This window comes from Xiphophorus couchianus, chromosome 7 (genome assembly GCF_001444195.1).
Source record: "Xiphophorus couchianus chromosome 7, X_couchianus-1.0, whole genome shotgun sequence".
NCBI classification, from domain to species: domain Eukaryota; kingdom Metazoa; phylum Chordata; class Actinopteri; order Cyprinodontiformes; family Poeciliidae; genus Xiphophorus; species Xiphophorus couchianus.
In genome coordinates this window covers 37,307,973-37,326,351 of record NC_040234.1, presented here as the reverse complement: position 1 = coordinate 37,326,351, position 18,379 = coordinate 37,307,973, and the positions used below count along the sequence as shown (strand labels likewise).

General features: G+C 45.1%; 1 protein-coding gene across 2 annotated transcripts in view; it reads left to right on the top strand.

Moving 5' to 3' along the window:
* Window positions 1-10,653, top strand: part of gli2a (GLI family zinc finger 2a) — a 76,791-nt gene extending 66,138 nt beyond the window's left edge. For both annotated transcript variants that reach the window (XM_028022755.1, XM_028022756.1), the window contains 4 exons: window positions 4,064-4,228; window positions 4,315-4,584; window positions 6,848-7,193; window positions 7,431-10,653. In XM_028022755.1, coding sequence (XP_027878556.1) covers window positions 4,064-4,228; window positions 4,315-4,584; window positions 6,848-7,193; window positions 7,431-9,652 — 3,003 coding nt within the window. In that variant the 3' untranslated portion in view covers window positions 9,653-10,653. The remainder of the gene's footprint in view (window positions 1-4,063; window positions 4,229-4,314; window positions 4,585-6,847; window positions 7,194-7,430) is intronic.
* The last annotated feature ends 7,726 nt before the right edge of the window (window positions 10,654-18,379 follow it).

Here is an 18,379-nt window from a genome sequence, read left to right as displayed (position 1 = left end):
ACCTAGGAAGATACATGGACAAATTGTGTTCAGTTTTATGTGTATTATGTTAGTCGTAATGTCGAAGCACCGAGTTACAGTCATTAGTAGTTTGTATACAAGGTGTTATCTAAATGTGCCACTTGGAGACTCCAAATAGAGACTCCAAATGGCCACTTGGACAACACCTGTACATCCTCAAAAATAAACATGTCCAAAATTACATTTCTTTTTGTGCTATTTTGATCAATCTTGAAATCCACAAGCAAAATACTTTATTCTACAGATTTATTGTATTTTCCAGTCCATACATTCAAGACTCAATGTGTATTTACAAGAAATAAAAGTAAAAAATCTGGGTGAAGCAAAATTTTTCAATTTCTTTTGTGTTATAAACATAATAGCTACAAACTACTTACAGTTAAAGTATTTTTGACTACAAAAATAGAAAATTCAGCTTGTCGTCTTCATAAAGAGACCAAGCTTTTGCATGAACTCCAAATTGTTCAAGAACAGCAGCTGATTTAATTTGGGTTTGCCTTTTCAGGCGTTTTTGGTGATTTTGGTACCGCCAGTTAAGGGGTTAAGTTTAAGCTCCTGGATAGAATCCATCAGGATGAATATCCTTCCACAGTTACTGTACTTATTTCAGTGTTTACCAGTCAGAATCCCACCTAAACGGTTCGTAGAATGGGATAGATTAATAGCGAGGTATTTGTGGCAGGGTTAGGGTAAAAAGGCCAGAATTAAGTTTAGAACTCTGCAACTAAAAAAAGAAAAGGGTGGAAAGGGCCTTAATACTACCATGCAGCCCAGCTGAGACCTTTAGTCTGCCTCTGTTCACCATCATAAGATAAGATAAGATTTATTTGTCATTGTCATCAACAGATTACAACGAGATTGAGATTTGCTTGACTCGAGTTAAGATGCAGGTTATGTGTATATACGTAATATACCAAAATAAATAGTACAAAATGAGAAATAAACTTAGACATCAGAAGATGGTTGCAGCGCCTGGAGGTGTCGCAACAGAATTGACATTTTTAACAAAGTGATGTCAAGAGCAGAAGTTCTTATGCCTTTGAATTTAGTGCCATGATTGCCATCGGGTAAAAACTGTTTTTTAGGCGATTTGTCCTGTTTTTTATTGCTCTGTATCTCTTGCCTGATGGCAGCAGCTGGAAGAGACCATGGCCAGGGTGTGAAGAGTCATTTAAAATGTCCAAAACTTTCTTGTGGAGCCTGGAAGTGTAAATCTGTTCCATAGCCTATGGTTCTCTCTGCTGCCCTAACAGCCCTCTGGAGCGCCTTCTTGTCCGCTGATGTGCTGCTGCCGTACCAGACGCACAGACCGTACGTGAGCACACTCTCTATGGAGCAGTGATAGAAGGCCTGCAGCAGGTCTGAGGGGAGACGGTTCTTCTTGAATATTCTCAGAAAGTACAGTCTCTGCTGTGCCTTCTTCAACAGCTCCTTGGTGTTGGTGCTCCAGGTTAGCTTGTCCTCTAACTCCATGCCCAGAAACCTGAACACTGGGACCCTCTCCACACAGGTCCCACTGATGGTGAGAGGCTGGATGTCCGTTTTGTTCTTCCTGAAGTCGATCACCATCATACACCGCAGCGTGGAAGGAAAGAGAAGGAACGACGATAAAAGGAATCCCAATAACAGCCCTACTTAGTGATTATAAATTATAAAAACAGCAGATCCCAGAAGACTCTATAACTGGTAGCTTCCTCAAGTCCTGGCAGGAATTGGCTAAAATGTGCAAAATAGGAGACATATCTGAACTTATGAGGTGGTGTGCCTATGATTCAGATTTTACACCAAATAGAATTGATAACAGATTCAAGTTATGAATCTCAAAAGGATTAACTACCTATTATTTATTTGCCCACAAAGGGATATTTCAGAGTTTTGAAACCTTACAGACGGATCATGGACTGGAAAAAGATTATTTTTTTAGGTACCTGACATTATTTTAATAGAAACTTTAAAGAGGTGTTTAGAAAAAATGATTCAAGTTTCATGGAGGTATTTCTATCACTAATTAATCCCAGATCAGACAGCAGAATTATCTCTAAATTATATAATGCCATACAGCTATCTAAACATGAGAATACAGAATATACTGTATAAAGAGGAAAAGGAAATGAAGGTATTAATCCCACAAGAAGGCTGGGAGGAAATCTGTCAGCCGCACTGAGTCTCCACCGGATCAAACACATGGCGGGAGTTTTGCTGGAAAAACCATTTTTTGTTCCACCCATTCAGAGACGATATGAAAGCAACGGGACGCCTGCTGGAGACTTGGTGGGTCCAACGGAGCCAAACCACGTCCATGTTTTTGGGACTGGCAGGTAATAAAACCATATTGGGAAAAGTTCCACAAACACATTGAAAATATATTTAATGTAAAAATTCCATTCAAATGTGAATCTTTGTATCTGGGCAACTTACAGTTGGACACATGGACCAACAAAGACTAAAAACTGCTGGTTATACTGGCAGCCAGTAAGAAATCCATCACCAGGAAATGGCTTCAACTGGATCCACCCACCATCGACGAATGGATTGTGTCAGGATCGTTGTTTTGTTTTTTTTGTTTGTTGTGGAAGCCTGCTGCTTCCCACTTCCTCCACCGGATGCCGCCTAGGAGCAGAACCCCTGGAGAGGCGTGGGGTCGAACCCGGGGACACACCTGTGGCGCATTGTCTGACTGAGGCTGGGAGTATTTAAGAAACGGCGAGCTGACACTTCCTTGCCTGAGTGTTTGTTTACCTTGGTTTACCTGGATTCCTCCGGAGTTTTCCGAGAGAAGAGTTCTGTGGGTCGTTTGTCCCAGACTACGACCAGCCGCCAGTTCGCTCCTCCACTCAGCCTGACTTACCTGTCCGCCCTCCAACGGTTCATTGCCTCTCCACGCCGCCCCTGGGTCCGTTGTTGCTCCAAAGGAAACATCCATCCGCTCCTCGTAAGCCTTTCCCTTCGTCAACATATATATTCATCCACCTTCCTGGATTCATATATTCTAACAGCTTCTCCTCGTTGACAGTGGCTGAACTGGTTGTCCCTTCCAGACTCCTGCTCCGTGTTTTCTCTCCAACCCTATACCCTCATGTCAATAAACTTCACTATTGTTTTACACAAGCGTCTCCTGATTGTGTTCGTGCATGTGGGTTCTTAAACTGGAACCAAACATGACAGATTGAAATTGTTTACCAGATTTATGTTATGGAAAAGATTTATTTTTCCCTCCAAGTAGAAAAAGAACAATTTTATAAGATCTGGACCAAATGGACTGAGCATATAAAACCAATTTGATCTGACTTCTTTTGACTGTACTTTGAATTATGTGTCCTGCCCTTTTATGTTCTTGTGGTTTTTATTGCTCGAGGTGGTGCACTCCCCGTTATTGTTCAATTTTGTTATCGTTCACAACTAAAATCAGTGACAGTCTGTAAAAAAATACTAGAAAGGCAGTATGTACAAAATCACTTGGACTGTGCTTCCATCCTCATGTACAACCTTAAATGGGTAAAGCTGTAACTAATGAATGATATCTGACTAAATAAAAAAAACATAAAATAAATCTGTTTAAATAAAGTTGAAGGAGTCAGAATAGTTTTGCAGCAGAGCAGGAATATTCCATGTTGCAGAGTGAAGCAAAGCTTTAAAGCCATCTGATTCTGCTGCAAGCATGAAAGCAGTGAGGGGGGTAATTAAGATAACTCCCCAGCAGGGGGCCCCGCTGTTTAATGAGTCCCTCATGGACCGTCTCAGAGCTGCCGCTCTGAAAGGAAGAAGTTCTGACATTTTCTCTGATTTGATTCTGTTTCCACTTCAGAGTCTCTTAGACTCCCAAGAAGGAGCTGATGAAACCAGATGGTACCTTGTTGAGAACAAGGAGCTTGCAGACAGCAGTACTCTCTGTCTCCACTAGGAGGAGCTCCAAGCAGCAGCAGTTCTCCATCGCTACTAGGAACCATTGGGTGTTTCTTTACTTGATGTATCAGGGTGTTTGTACCTGCACTAAGCATCCAGTGGCCAGTTGGTCCCTGATTGGTCCCCCGTGTCTCTGCAGTTTGAGGGATGCTTCAAGGCTTACTCTCGCCTGGAGAACCTGAAGACTCACCTCCGGTCCCACACCGGTGAGAAACCATATGTGTGTGAGCACGAAGGCTGCAACAAGGCTTTCTCCAACGCCTCGGACAGGGCCAAGCATCAGAACCGCACACACTCCAATGAGGTACCGGTCTTCTTTGTGCCTCCATGAGGACGGTGTTTAGCCAGCTGTTGAATGTGTTTGGCAGTAAACTAGACGTTTGTTTGCAGAAACCATATATCTGTAAAATCCTGGGCTGCACCAAGCGCTACACCGACCCCAGCTCCCTCAGGAAGCACGTCAAGACGGTTCACGGACCCGACGCCCACGTCACTAAGAAGCAGCGGAGCGACGCGCCACCTAGACTGCCCCCTAGAGGAAATGGGGAGAACGAGGCCAAGCATGGCCCGGCAGGCGCAGATGGGAAGACGGAGGCCAACGGTGCATCCAGAGGAGACGAGCGGCTGCAGGTCAAACCAATCAAGATGGAGGACTCTGTGGTGAGTTCCTGTATCCTCATGGGATCACAGCTAGCAGGACGCTTTCTCCTCAACCAGCCTCGCTAACCGACTCTAGTCAATCTATCTACTCCTCTTCCCTAATTAACCGTCTCAAAGGCTAATTAGCCTTTCCTCTATCAAACTGCCCGTTTCCCTCTGCATGGCATGAGTGCCGTCACTCATGCTAAAATGCGTTTCTGGCTGCATTTTTCAGGCTGTTTTACCACAGACTGATCACAGAGCAGACGGTGAGGATAAACTGGAGATCAGGCTTTTTCTGGAGTTTGCTAGTTTTGAGATTTCAATCCAAAATTATAAAATAATGTCCTATTTATTTTTCTTTATTTCATAACTTATTTCTGGCCAGTTTAATTGACATGACGCCAGCTCCGCCCACATGTGGAAGTAGAGCAAACTCCGACAAACAGTGTTACGAATAGCGGTAGGTAGAGGAACTCAATGCATTACCTGAGACATTTATCGAGTCATTTTTGCCTTATAATACAACACTGAGGCAAAGATGGCGAGCAAGAAAATCTCTAACGAGTCCTACGTCAGGTCTATAAGGTTATTAGAAACAACAGAAAAATCAACAATAAACTGGGAACAATGCTGAGGGGAACAAAGTCTGGTTGGATCCAAGTATGAATGCTGTCGGACACATTTTGCACATAGCAGGTGAGTAATGACTTGAATAATACCAGCTTGTGAAAATCTCCCTTCAGGGAAATGGTTGAAATAAACAATAGCATGAAAAGTTTCTTAAATGTAAATACTGCAGTTACTGCAGCACATTATCATGCTGCCACAGAGCTACCGTTGGAATCTGCACATATAAAATCATGCATACTTTCACATATTGAAAATTAAATCCAATGTATTCCACCCTCTACTAGTTCTGGGTAACAGCTGTTGGAATTGCCCGTTCCCCGCTGACAATGCTGGGCCATGACTTCCTATTATTTTCCTGGAAACCTCTCTGACCACAGCGTGTTTGCTGAGATAACCACTGGCATTATTGTTGGAGGTCAAGTCCTCCAGATTAGGGCGTGAAACCTCCGGACAAACCGCCAATTGTTCAGTTGCTGACAAATGCACTGGAATGATTGACGGAGGATTGCTCTATGTCCGCATGTGGGTGGAGCCGGCGTCATGTCAATTATCCCCGCAGCATGCTCCCGCCATTACCATGTTCTGCTGTGTGGAGGATGTTCTGTTTCAGCCTCAGCTAACATGTGAACTCTAGTGCAGTTCAGTTTTTTAAGCAATGGTGATTTTGGGCAGAGATTTCACATTTATCTTCTACAGTTTCGCCTTAAAGTATTCACACCCCTGGCAGATTTAAAGGTTTCAACAAGGGACTATTTAACTAAGAGGAAGAGAAGAAAGGACACTTCAATGTTCAAAACGTTTTCAATAAAATGTAAATGTTGAATAGCATTTGCACCCATTAGTTAGCATCACAGCATTCAGACCATCTAATTACAATGGAACAGCTTTCCAAGCCTCCAAGGAAGGCCTCTCTACCATCACCCTAATCTGCAGCTAAGTCTCTATCAGACCCGAGTCCAGAGTGGAGTCTGGACCGGAGTCTGAACATTAAAATCACCTTCAGTCACCTCAAAGGGTATGAATGCTGGTTGCTGCTGGGGAAGCAGGAGAATGAAATGTGTTTCAGGTTCCCGTAAATGTTGACTGAGTCGTTTTCCACTGAACTGTCTGGCTTCTTGCTTTCCTCTGCTTCTCCTCTAACAATCGGACAGACATCTCTGAGGTGAGAGAGCATCTCTGTCTCTTTATTCATATGAAAGACCTGCATGAATCGCTCCAGTCGAGCCGATCATCCGGCTGCTGTCATTAATATTCAGAGAATCAGACAGTTTTCAGCTGTGGGTCAAACTATGATCAGACTTTTGCATTCTGGACTGTTTAACATAGAATCATCTATTATTCTCTTGTTTTCATATTGTTAATAAATCACATGCATACATAACTAATGACTCTGGAAGAACAAGCCTGCATTAGTCATTACAAAACACCATTACAGTCAGAATATCTGAACTTTGGTAATAATTAACTAGTGATTAATGCATAATGGAGCTGTGTGAACATGGCATGGTTCTATTTTCACTTGCATTTTTATCACCTTTCATCTCATTCTTCGTCTTTATTTGCATCAAATATTCCCACAGAAAACCCACATCGGTTTGAGCAGAATATTTTCAGTGTTGCATGAACGCCACTCCCTGCTGTTCCTTTGCAGATGCATCAGTCCAGTCCTGGCGGCCAGTCATCGTGCAGCAGCGAGCCGTCGCCTCTTGGCAGCGCCAACAACAATGACAGTGGGGTAGAGATGGCCATGTATAGCGGGGGCAGCTTCGGGGACCTCAGCGCGCCGGATGAGGGTCCCACAGTCGACTCCACGATCCCCGCCGGGGTGCCGCAGGTGGGAATGGGGCTTCAGCTGAGGAAATCGGTGGCTCACGGAGGAGCGGTCACGATCAAGCTGGAGAACATCAAGCAGGAGAGGCTGAAGGCGGTGCGGGAGACCTGCAGCTGGGCTACCAGCAGACCACAGGGCATGAAGCTTCCTCCCATCCCTGCAGCTGGTGAGCATCACATGTTGAATGTCCATGAACCACTAATGTCTCTGAGCTCCAACATGTGGTCCCAGTTGCTCCAATGAGAAAGGTCAGGCCAGTCAGAGTAAAAACCAATGGACAGCATTTACCAGCAGCTTCCCTCTCCCCTATGGATGTATAAATCAATCATAATCTCTCTGTAAACTGTAAAACTTCACATAGCCATCTAGGTTCCTGGTGTAATTTTCCCTTCATGTCTGCTAGGTTCCTTGCTGGAGAGCTCCATCATGACGAGCAGCCTCTGCACTCCGTACACTGGCCAACCCACTGGGGAGTTGACCTCCTGCGACATAACGCTACTGAACCAGCTCAACGACCGCCGCGACAGCACCACCAGCACCATTAGCTCAGCCTACACCTTCAGTCGACGCTCCTCCGGCATCTCGCCCTGCTACTCTAGCCGGCGCTCCAGCGAGGCATCCCAGTTTGGCACTAACCGTCACAACAACATCAGCTCGGCTGACTCGTATGACCCGATCTCCACCGATCTGTCTAGGCGCTCCAGTGAGGCCAGTCATTGTGGTGGGGGTGTGGCTAGTGGAGGAGCCCTGCCCAGCCTTCTGAGTCTAACCCCAGCCCAGCATTATCGGCTCAAAGCGAAGTACGCTGCCGCTATTGGCGGTGCTCCACCTACTCCTCTCCCCAACATGGATCGAATGAGCCTGAGGACAAGGATGGCTCTATACAGTGACTGTCAGGAAGGCTCCACCTTCCTCCAGCCGGCCACCGGCGATGCACCCCGGCGGTGCAGCGACATCACCTATGGCTCACACAGCATGATGCCCCATGAAGTTCCGACCAACCTCCCACGTCGGGCAAGTGACCCCGTCTGCCGTCCACCCCTAGACCCGCTGTCTCTTCCAAGGGTTCAGCGCTACAGCAGCATGAACAATGTGAACCCTATGAATGCCCTGTCATCTGCCGAGCGCCATCAGGCATTGGCTATGCAGGGTTACACACGCTCGGATGGGAGTCTCCAGCGTTACCCGTTCGCCCCAAGACCGCCAAGCATTTCTGAGAACATTGCCATGGAGACCATGGCAGTCGACGGGCTGATGAGCAGTGGGGAGCAGAGTGCAGAGGATGAGATTGTGCTTCCAGATGATGTGGTTCAGTACCTGAGGTCTCAGAGTTCTGGCCCAACAAGCCACAGCTATAACAGTCAGGGCTACCAAGCCAGCATGGCTCCACCGCTGCACTTTCATGGCCAGAGGAGGATGGCCATGGTGGACGCCACCCTGTCACAGTCTGGTCATGACATTTCCTACCAGGGGGGTGTCAATGGTTCCCAGCAGCTCGTCCCAGCACCACGAGACAATAAGAGCAACATGCCAGTGCAGTGGAACGAGGTGAGCTCCGGGACGATGGACACCAAACTCCCCAAACCTCAGCAGCATCCCTTCAGGAGCAACCTGGCTTCCGCTCAGCAAAGGCACAGCTCTGGGGTGCTACATGCCCTGAGTGGCAACCAGCAGGTCGTCCCAATAAGCCACAACCTCTCTATACAGGGGTACCACAGCCACCAGAGCCCGGGGAATACCTCCCTCCAGCATCATCAGCAGCAGAGACAATGCAGCTTTAATGAGCACATGAGTCATCAGCAAGAGCTCAGTCAGGAAGGAAGGCTTCGTTCGTTATCTGGAAGCTCTAGCATAGCCCTCAACATTGCGGCTAGCTCTGAGCTGCAGAGCTTTAAGACCAGAGCCCAGGTGGACGGGTACTGTCATGGGAACCAAGTGAACCAGGAGCAGAACTACAGCATTCCCCTCAAGAAGCAGCAGTATGTGATCCAGAACGGAGCCAGAAGGATGTTACAACCCCAGCCACCTAACGAGCCCAAGTCCTTCCCCAGGCAGCACTCAGCCTCTGCCATGACACAACCAAGCCCCAGGCTAGTTGAACTGAACCCCAGTAACATCTGCTCTGAGGCAAGCCCAAAGAGGCAGAGCCAGGGGCTGAACCACAGCAGCCCAGTCAACCAGAACTCTGCTGTGTTTTACCTGGCTCAGATTCACATGTTTCAGCCTTCGTCTCACAGCAGTGATGATGACTCAATGTCCCCAAGTGCCAATGAGGCCACCTGTAGCGACATGGCTGCTGCAGCCAGCATGGCCTCTCCAGGAGCCAACCAGGTCTCCAGCAGTATCGTTGACTCGTCCACCGGCCGGTCCAGAGCCACAGAGCACACTCAGATCGACTTCGACACCATGCTAGATGACGGAGATCATTCCAGCCTGATGTCTGGGACGCTGAGTCCAGGGCTTCTGCAAAGCCTGTCTCAGAGCTCCTCCCGTCTCACCACGCCACGCAATTCCATCACCCTGGCGTCCGTCCCAGCTGGGATCGGCAACATGGCCATTGGAGACATGAACTCCTTGCTTACAGCTCTGGCTGAAGAGAGCAAGTTCCTCAACTTCATCAGTTGAGACTTCCACCTCCTCTAGTCCCTGGAGATGGGAACATCTGGGTACCTTCAGGAAACTCGCAGAAAGCACTGATTAGCTGCTTCAGACCTTTGTTTCCGCTGTCTATGGCACCATGGCAATCTTCTCTTTTTCATAGTTAGCTTAGCTGGAGGTACTGTTTTCTGTCTTTAAAGCCATATTTTAACAGTAATCCAGCCCAGGGCATATTAATGCCTGTCAGGACTACTGGTGTTTACAAAGTAGTGCACTGAAAACAGACCATATTGTGCCTTTCTGGGACATCACAGCTCAGCACCCGAGGACACACTTATCAGGAAATGGACATGTAGATACAGGAAGACTGATCTCTGATGTGTTTGGAGTTTACCGTTTTAACTTATGCTGTACTCTGTGTGTTTAAACTGGGGCTGCTAACAGCTCTACTTTATATCTGGAATGTTTCCTTTTGCTTTTGATTAAAGACTAACCCCAACCCAGTCGTGTTCCTCAGCTGGAAGGAGACGGACCTCCACCTTCCGGTTGGGGAGAGACTGGTCCAGAGGGTAAGGTTCCAGGAGTGTGGATGAGAGCATCCGTTGTTCGGGTCTGTTAAGGAGACGAAAACCCTCTGTCCCAGAGGATGTCTCCTGTCCTCTGTTCCCACAGTGAGAGAAGTGAAACCAGCTGCCTCTATAGGGGGCTGGACTCACCCTGCAGGATGGTGTCTTCTGGGAAGGGTAGTCACCCGTCTGCAGGGAAGGGTGACTACAAATCGCAGAAGGCGGATGAACTGCCTTGTTAAAAGTTACATTTAATTCTGAAGGTTCTGGGTTCTGCGTTTCTGGATCGGAGGTTCTTCTTCATCCCCGGTGGTGATGATGATGTATTTTCTGTGTCGTCAGCAGAGACTCAATCCCAGTGAACTCAACCCCATCCATGTTTTTCCATGTGTCCCGCTCCACTCACAGCGAGTGTGTAGCTTTGGTACATTTTAAATAAACTATCTTCTCTTTTCTGTTAAATTTATTTTGTGTTTTCATTGGAGTCAGATGTTACAATTAACAAGTTTTCAGATTTTCAGCAGGACTTTGACTAGGCCGTTCTAATCATCCCATAATATCTCTGGCTGCATGTTCAGGCTAGTTATCTTGCTGGAAGGTGAACTTTGACCCCAATCTCAGGTCTGCTGCTGCCAGGTTTTCTTCTGAGACTGTCCGGGTTTATCTCCATCTGTCTTTCCACAGCATGATGCTGCCAACAGCATGTTTCACTGTGGTGGTGCTGTTGGAGCTCCTCCCATCCAGCTGGACTGCGTTTAGGGGTATCAGAGTATGGGGGTCCACTCCTTTTCAAGTTATCCTTCCTGACAATCTGCTCAATGTTGGTCTAGTTGAATCCACAGAAGGATGAAGATGCGAGAGGCTGGACTGCAGAAACTAACTAGAGCAGAACTCAGATGAGGATTAACAAGCCGGAGCTCAGAGAATCTGACAGCGAGTGCTGATTGCTGTTGCCACTGACATTGCTCATTGCCTGCTGGGGGGAGAATGAGCAGCAAGAAACATTTCAGCAGATCCAGCCTGCAGCATCCAGAGGACAGAACAGCATCTAATCAGCAAAGCTGTGAAGGAAAGACCACCAACTCTGATTTAACTGCTCAAGTCAAAAATGTGCAGAGGTAAAAACGATGGAAGGAGAACAGGAAGTGGTTCTGGTCCAGCGGATGAGCTGCTGGTTCTGAAAGAGCTGGATGCGCTAACAGCTATCAGTTCACCAGGCAACAACTCGAAGGGTTAAAAGTCTTCTGGACCAACTCTGGGCTTCATAGCAGGTCAGTCCTTACCTGTGTCATCTCCAGTGCAATGAATGCTGGGAGATGAAGTTCCCACAGTCCGTGACCAACATGGCAGCCTCAGTGATTTCAGGTTTCAGAGGTGCTGAGTGTAGCCACACAGTCAGATCCTGACAGGAAGTGATTGAAGGTTCTGGTGCAGATCAGGTTCTGCCGGTTTTGCTAGTTCTGTTGATTCTGCGGACAACAGAGTTCATCATTGTGGGGTTTTCAATTCAATGAGTTTTCACTGATTGACTCAGCGGACAGTTGGACTGATGAGTCCAGCGGGTCGAAGGAAGAGAGATCTGGGGGTTCTGTTGGCCAGGGTCGGCTGATCCCACTCAGTTTCCAGTCCAAACAAAACCTACCAGTGGTTCTTCAGAGATGATCAAGGCCAAATCATCTCTGACAGGTGGTCCAGAAGTCCAACTGTCCAGCCTCTCTCTGAGGCTAGCTGCACTACTCTGAGCCAGAGCGGGCCGGGCCGAGCCGGAGGTCCAGGACTGTAACCCTCTCCTAGGACGCGCGTCAGGTCAGGCAGTTCACTTCAGACAGAAACTAGAAGAAACTTCAGATGTTTCTGAATTGACTACCTCTGGGTTCTGCTCCGGGTTCTGGTTTGGGTGGAGCAACAATTGGTTGTAGGAAAAGGTGAGCTAAAGAGCTCATCTCAAAATAATCAAAAGTATTTTTCAGACATGAAACCTTTTTTCCTCAGTAGCGTTTCTGGAAAGTTGGCAGTTTATTGGGATTGTGACTTTATGGCGTTGATGTTTTTATTTCTCTGAATGAGTGAAGGAAACCAGCTTTTAGTGGCCCGGAGGCGCCGGTCTCTGATAGGCTGGCTTTTAGCACCCAAGGTGTCAAAACGCTCCATTTGAGGTGGCGAAACATCATCACACGTCTAATGTCCAGCTGGGTGGGTGGGAGCGGCTAAACGCTGAAACATTCCTGCAGGCGAGTCTGAGTCCCACAGCATCTCACTTAAACCGGACCATGAACTCATCAGGCAGTTTGGATGGTTCTGTCTATTAGCACAGACACGTCTGGTCCCGACTCAGAACCTCCTCAAGGTCCCTGGCTCAAATCCCAGGCTGACCTGTGGCCCCCAGGCTGGGCAAGGCCCCGTTTCTCCAATATCAAATCCTCTGAAGGGAAGTTTTATGCTGAAAGTGATGGACTAACTCATTTCCCATGAAGCATTTATTTTAGCAGAAACTGTAGAACACAGAAAGCAGCAGGTAGCAGGAGCTTGTCGGTGCGTCGTCTATAAGCCGCTCCATCAAGGACTGTCCGACTTCTTCTGTTGTAACAGAATGCGCTCATACTGGAAACCCAATAACGAGGCAGCAGCACTTAAACAGTTCCTGTTATGAAACTTCCTTACTGTCTCTATAGACATCCTGCGTAATCAGGCAAATCAGAATACCACAACGTCTTTATTATTTATTATTAATTCTGGCATTACTGGAACCATAAAAGATAAAGTCCCTCACAAAACAACATACCTTTTCATTTTCTTTAGGAAGTAGAGCTACTTAAATGACATAAACAAAACCTCAAAGTGATTCCAGTTTCACTTGATGCACAAATTGCTGATATTGTGATTCTATGAAGGAGTTTTATTTTATCGTTTTAGAGTCGAAGAAAAATTTCCACCTTGGAAGACTAAATAGTTTAACCAGATTTTTTCCTATATATAAGACTCTACCAACAAAAAGTCTCAGAATAATATATGTGGCACAGTAAAAATAAAAATGTGAATTATTGCTTGTATCTGTTTAACAATCCTGGTTATTCTTCTGTGAACGTAATTCATTTGTTTATTGACTTTTGCTCAATTAAATTTCTTATCTATACATTGTAAATGGTATTTTTAATAATGATGAGACCCAGAGAAAAAAAGTTTTTGAATTTCTTTTTTTTTTTACACTACATGACTCTTTGGAGTGAAAAAACATCACTACAATTGAAAAATTTTCAAAACATGTTTTTATTAATTTTTTAGAGTATTTGTGGCAAATATGAACACATTTTGAGGCATACATTTACCTCTGAACTCTGACAATCTTTAGTGCTGTAAATTTCAAATGGCTACATCATTTAAGCCAGTGGTTGAGATTTCCAGGCACCTCATTCAACTTATCAAAAGCAAGCTGATTAGTGTAGTTTAATCAGGTGTGTTAGTTCTGTTTTGGTTTGTGGTAGTCCATAAAGCAGTTCTTCTTCTTTGAGATGCAGAGGTACATGTTGCATTTGATGCACTTTATATAGGTTTTTCCAGTGCACCCTTCTGCTCTGCACCTGGAAGTATTAGGATTGTCCATCATCAGTGGCAAATGGACAGCTCCATACTTTCTCACTTCCTTATCTGGCTGGGGCCTCCTTCTCTTCTGTGATGGAACGTACTCCTCATCATTTGACGCATCAGATTCAATTGGATTGGGTTGGCCTGACTGCCCTTGGGCAATCAGTTCCTCACCTAAGAGCAGTTTGAAGTCATGGTATTGGAGAGTTTTCTTCATAGGTCGTGCCAAAGCGTGGCTGTCCTCCTTATACTGTAACCAGGAGTTGGTGATGGCCAGATCGAAGAAGTGTAGGATTGTGCGTACAGTCCACTTCCTTGTGCGGTTAGCCATTCTATAAAAGCTAAGCATTCTATCACACATATCAACCCCACCCATGTTGGTGTTGTACTCTGCCACCACTGCAGGTCTGGAGACTTGAACATGCCTTTTGTCTTTCAGTGACCATCTGGTCCGGGTATCCTGGGGCTCTATTCCATGCACTGTAGATGCCATGAGTACAGGTTTATTGTCAACCCATTTTGTCACAGCCAGCTCAGGATGCTTCCTTGTCACCATTACGGAGGAGCCTCTTCCTTGTTTCAACAACTCTTTATCAGATGTAATGTTACAATCCTTTGGGAGTCTATTTTTCATCAGTGTTCCACTTGCAGGCAGACCCATTTCTAGCAATTTATCCAGTAGTTTTATTGAGGTGAAGTACCTAGACAGACAGACAGACACAAACACAAAAGTTAAATAAGTGTCATTTGTTTACAGAGAATCATCATCAACAGCACCACAGTTGACATTTTCATCATACCTGTCAAAGTACAGGTGAGTTCCCCTGGGAATGGATTCAGTCAACCGAAGAACTGCATTTGCTCCTATTCCAAGTCCTGTGTCTCTGCCGACGAAGGTGTTCTTTCCTTGGTAGACTTCAAAATCCAATACAATTCCAGTTGGAGTAGCAAGAACAAACACCTTCAATCCGGTTGGATTTGGCTTGCCAGGAACGAATTGATGGACTGGACATCGACCAGTAAAGGGAATCATTTGTTCATCAATGTAAACATTTTCTGGCCTGGGTAGGTTTAGGTAGCCTTGTTGCACCTTCTTCAGAAGTGGACTGACTCTCCAAAGCATATTTAGCTTCCTCTCCTCTTCAGTTACATCAAGATCATTAGTGATTTTCAGAGAACATCTGATCTTGGAAAAAGCGATCCCTTGTCATGGACTCAGCAGCTATTGGCACTCTTGTTTTTTTGGCCCAATACATTTTGATTTTTGGGTAACCAAGGCATGCCATGTACACCGAGACTCCAAAGAAGGTCTTAATCTCCTCAGGTGTTGTATTCAGACTTGAGCCTGATACCTGAATCTGTCTCTGGTTTGTGCAAAAGGACATGTCCTCAAAAACTTTGTTGTCAATGTACTGCTCAAAGTATTTTGATGGTGGCCAGTCTACACGGTTTGGGGCAGTACAGACAACCTCTCCGGAGTCTTCCAGCACAGGCAGGAATCTTAAGAGACAGACAAATACGTTAAATAATTATGTCCTCTAAAAGTGATAGTTCATCCAAAAAATACTCTTATCTGTCTAAGCTTATCTACTCTTGTCTCAGAAGCCTACGTGTTAGTTTTGGTCCAAAGTGGGCGACGGGCCCTTGCATCCTCAACTTCACTCTCCTCTTCCTCACTTGATGCCTCATCCTCTGAACTCCCGACCTCAAAATCACCGTCAATCTGTCCCTCTTGGTCCTCCTCATCTGACAAATCTATGTCTGAGTCTCCATAAGTAATCCTGTTTAGGATTTTCTCTGCCTCAGTCAGTGAGCTGACTTCTATTAAAACAGGTTAAAAAATAAAAAGCAAATCCTGATGTCCTCTATGGAGGACACACATAAACAGGTTATGTTTTATGCCAACAAATAATTAAACTGCTCTGAAAATTCACCTAACTATTCCTTAGATGTTCATTTACTAGAAGCAATCTGAATATTAAACTCACAAAGCTCATAATTAGAAAATAATATACTTACCTTTCTTCTTTCGATAAAATGTGCTCACAAGGATGGCAGCCATTTTGAAGAATCAGGAAGAAAATTCTAGAAAAGCCCTACCCCCACACATGTCATATCATTGGAGAGCCCAGGATGTCCTCTCTAAGGACCAACAGGATTTAACACAGTGGCATGTATGGTTTCAGAGTTATGAACAAAACACCTATGTGCTCCACAGAGGACAAAAATGTATTGCTGGGTCTCAGTTGATCATGTTGTTTTTCATGTCTTATTTCTTTTGTTCCTCCTATAACTGATGGATATGTAGATATTATTTATAATGTATAAAGGTATTGTTTATGTCACCTAATTAGCTCTACATCCTGGAGAAAATGGAAAAATATGTTGTTTTAGAACAGTGGTCCCCAACCACCACCGGTCCGCGGACCAATTGGTACCGGGCCGCGCAAGAAATAATGAACTACTTCCGGATCTTTTATTTTGAAAATCCTAAACCGGATTTTACCGGTTACATCTTGCGCGTCAAAATTGAGCCAACTTGCAGCAGAATGAGTAACAAAACAGCATCTTTACAGTGAACCCTCGTCATATCGCGGTTCACCTGTCACGGTCTCGCTGCTTCACGGATTTGCATCGTGCATTGTGTTCTGCATTCTGATTGGCTAAACAGTCTCTCCGCTTCTTCTCTACCTGTGTGTCAACAACGTTGCGGTTTAAGATGTACACGTACGTAAAACACCTTGCCAGATTTAACATAATCGATGGTGGCATGTCGGTTTATAAGAATATTTTTGCCCAGAAGAAAAAAGAGCGACAACATCTACCGATAACTATGTTCTTCTCTCTAAGAAACACACCTGCACCGCGGGCTTTAGAAGAAACCACCCCCCCCCCCGGTCCACGGAAAAATTGCGAAGGGCTGACCGGTCCGCGCGACTAAAAAGGTTGGGGACCACTGTTTTAGAATATAATTCATCTTTCACTTTGCCAGTAATGAAAGAAATAATAATAAATAATAAAGACTTCGTGGTATTCTGATTTAGTAATGTAATTTTATTAGTTGTGTTACCACCTCCACGCCACTAGAGGCAGTATCAGGCCCGAAAAGATGTGACTAAGGAGCAGATTTAGAAGTTCACAGAAAGCTACAGAATGTGTTAAAAACTGTGAGCTGCACTGAAGTAAATAAGAGAGAGAGAAGTTCAAATACATGCTGAGAGTGAAAATCCTTCCTAAAGGTGAAGATATATCACAGATTTCAGAAGAAAATTAAAACGGGAGACCGCGGATAATATAGGAAACAGCGCCCCCTTCAATTCCGGAGTGCAATGGTCCCATTTCTAAAGAAGGTCTGAGACTGACAGCGGTCCGTCCCGCCCCTTCCTGTTTGCTGCAGCGAGGTGGACTTGGCTCTACTCATTATATTATGTCTATGGTCAACACAGTTTGTGAAATGCGCCACAAACCCAGTGAGGCCTTGTCCGCCCATCACTACCGCCTCGGACCATGAAGTCCGCCATTTCAGGACCCTGCAGCCAATCACCTTCATAAATGCTTAAATGTGAGATTTCATTACGCCGCAAGGCACTTATGAGACATCAGCACTGTTACTTATCACCTGTATGCCACTTAGCAGGCAGCTCACCTGTAAAACACAGAACATGTCAGGTTGCAGCTCCGTGCGTCCTCCTCTTTCTTCTTCTTGGGTTTTATGGTGGGTGACATCCGTAGTTACGGAGTACGGAGCCCTCTAGGGGACATGGGGATTTTTTTTTCTTTTGCGTTCCCTTGCAATATGCTTGCTGCAATATTTACTGGTCTATTTTGTATACAGTCACAAATGTCCATTTAAAATGTTGTGGCGTGTACAATGTATATATTTCACACCTGAATGTATACTTTTATTGTGAAGGGGAGAAGGTGAGGTGAGAAGACACCAACGGTTTTACTTCATTCTATATTTGGTTTGAATTGGAAGACATTGAGAATAAAACAAGACTCAAATTATATTTCCGTCTTTTTCTGCTGACTTCCACAATGCCAAATATATACACATTTAAAGATCCTCAGTGAAATCGTGTTTATTATTAAATCTCTGGTGCAAAAAAAAACAAGAAAATCGATGTCTTCACTGCATGTTTATGTCTGTTTGTGTAAGGTTGAAAAACGGCCCTTTAAACCTTTCAGACACAGTAGAGACACAAAAAACTGCCAGATGACTTATTGACTTAGATAATGAGTCAGAAATAGTTCAGTTTGGATGTATATTTTTATTTCTATCCTACTTACGTAAAGTTTTTGGTTTATGTCATAGGTTTGTGATGCATTTCTATCCCAACATATAAATGTTACATAACCTTGTATTAAAGCAGAGATTATGGCTTACAGGATTCAGTTATGCCGCATGAACTGATCAGTACATTATTGCGAGGGAACGCAAAAGAAAAAAATTCCCCATGTCTCCATGTACCTCGTACAAAGACACGAATACGTAGGCGCCTCTACAGCGTCCGCCATTTTAAATGTGGCCTATGTGCCAGTAAGTAAATTGCCCGAACTTTATAAAGCGTGGTTATAGAAAATATTTGAAGTTAATGTCTGTCGT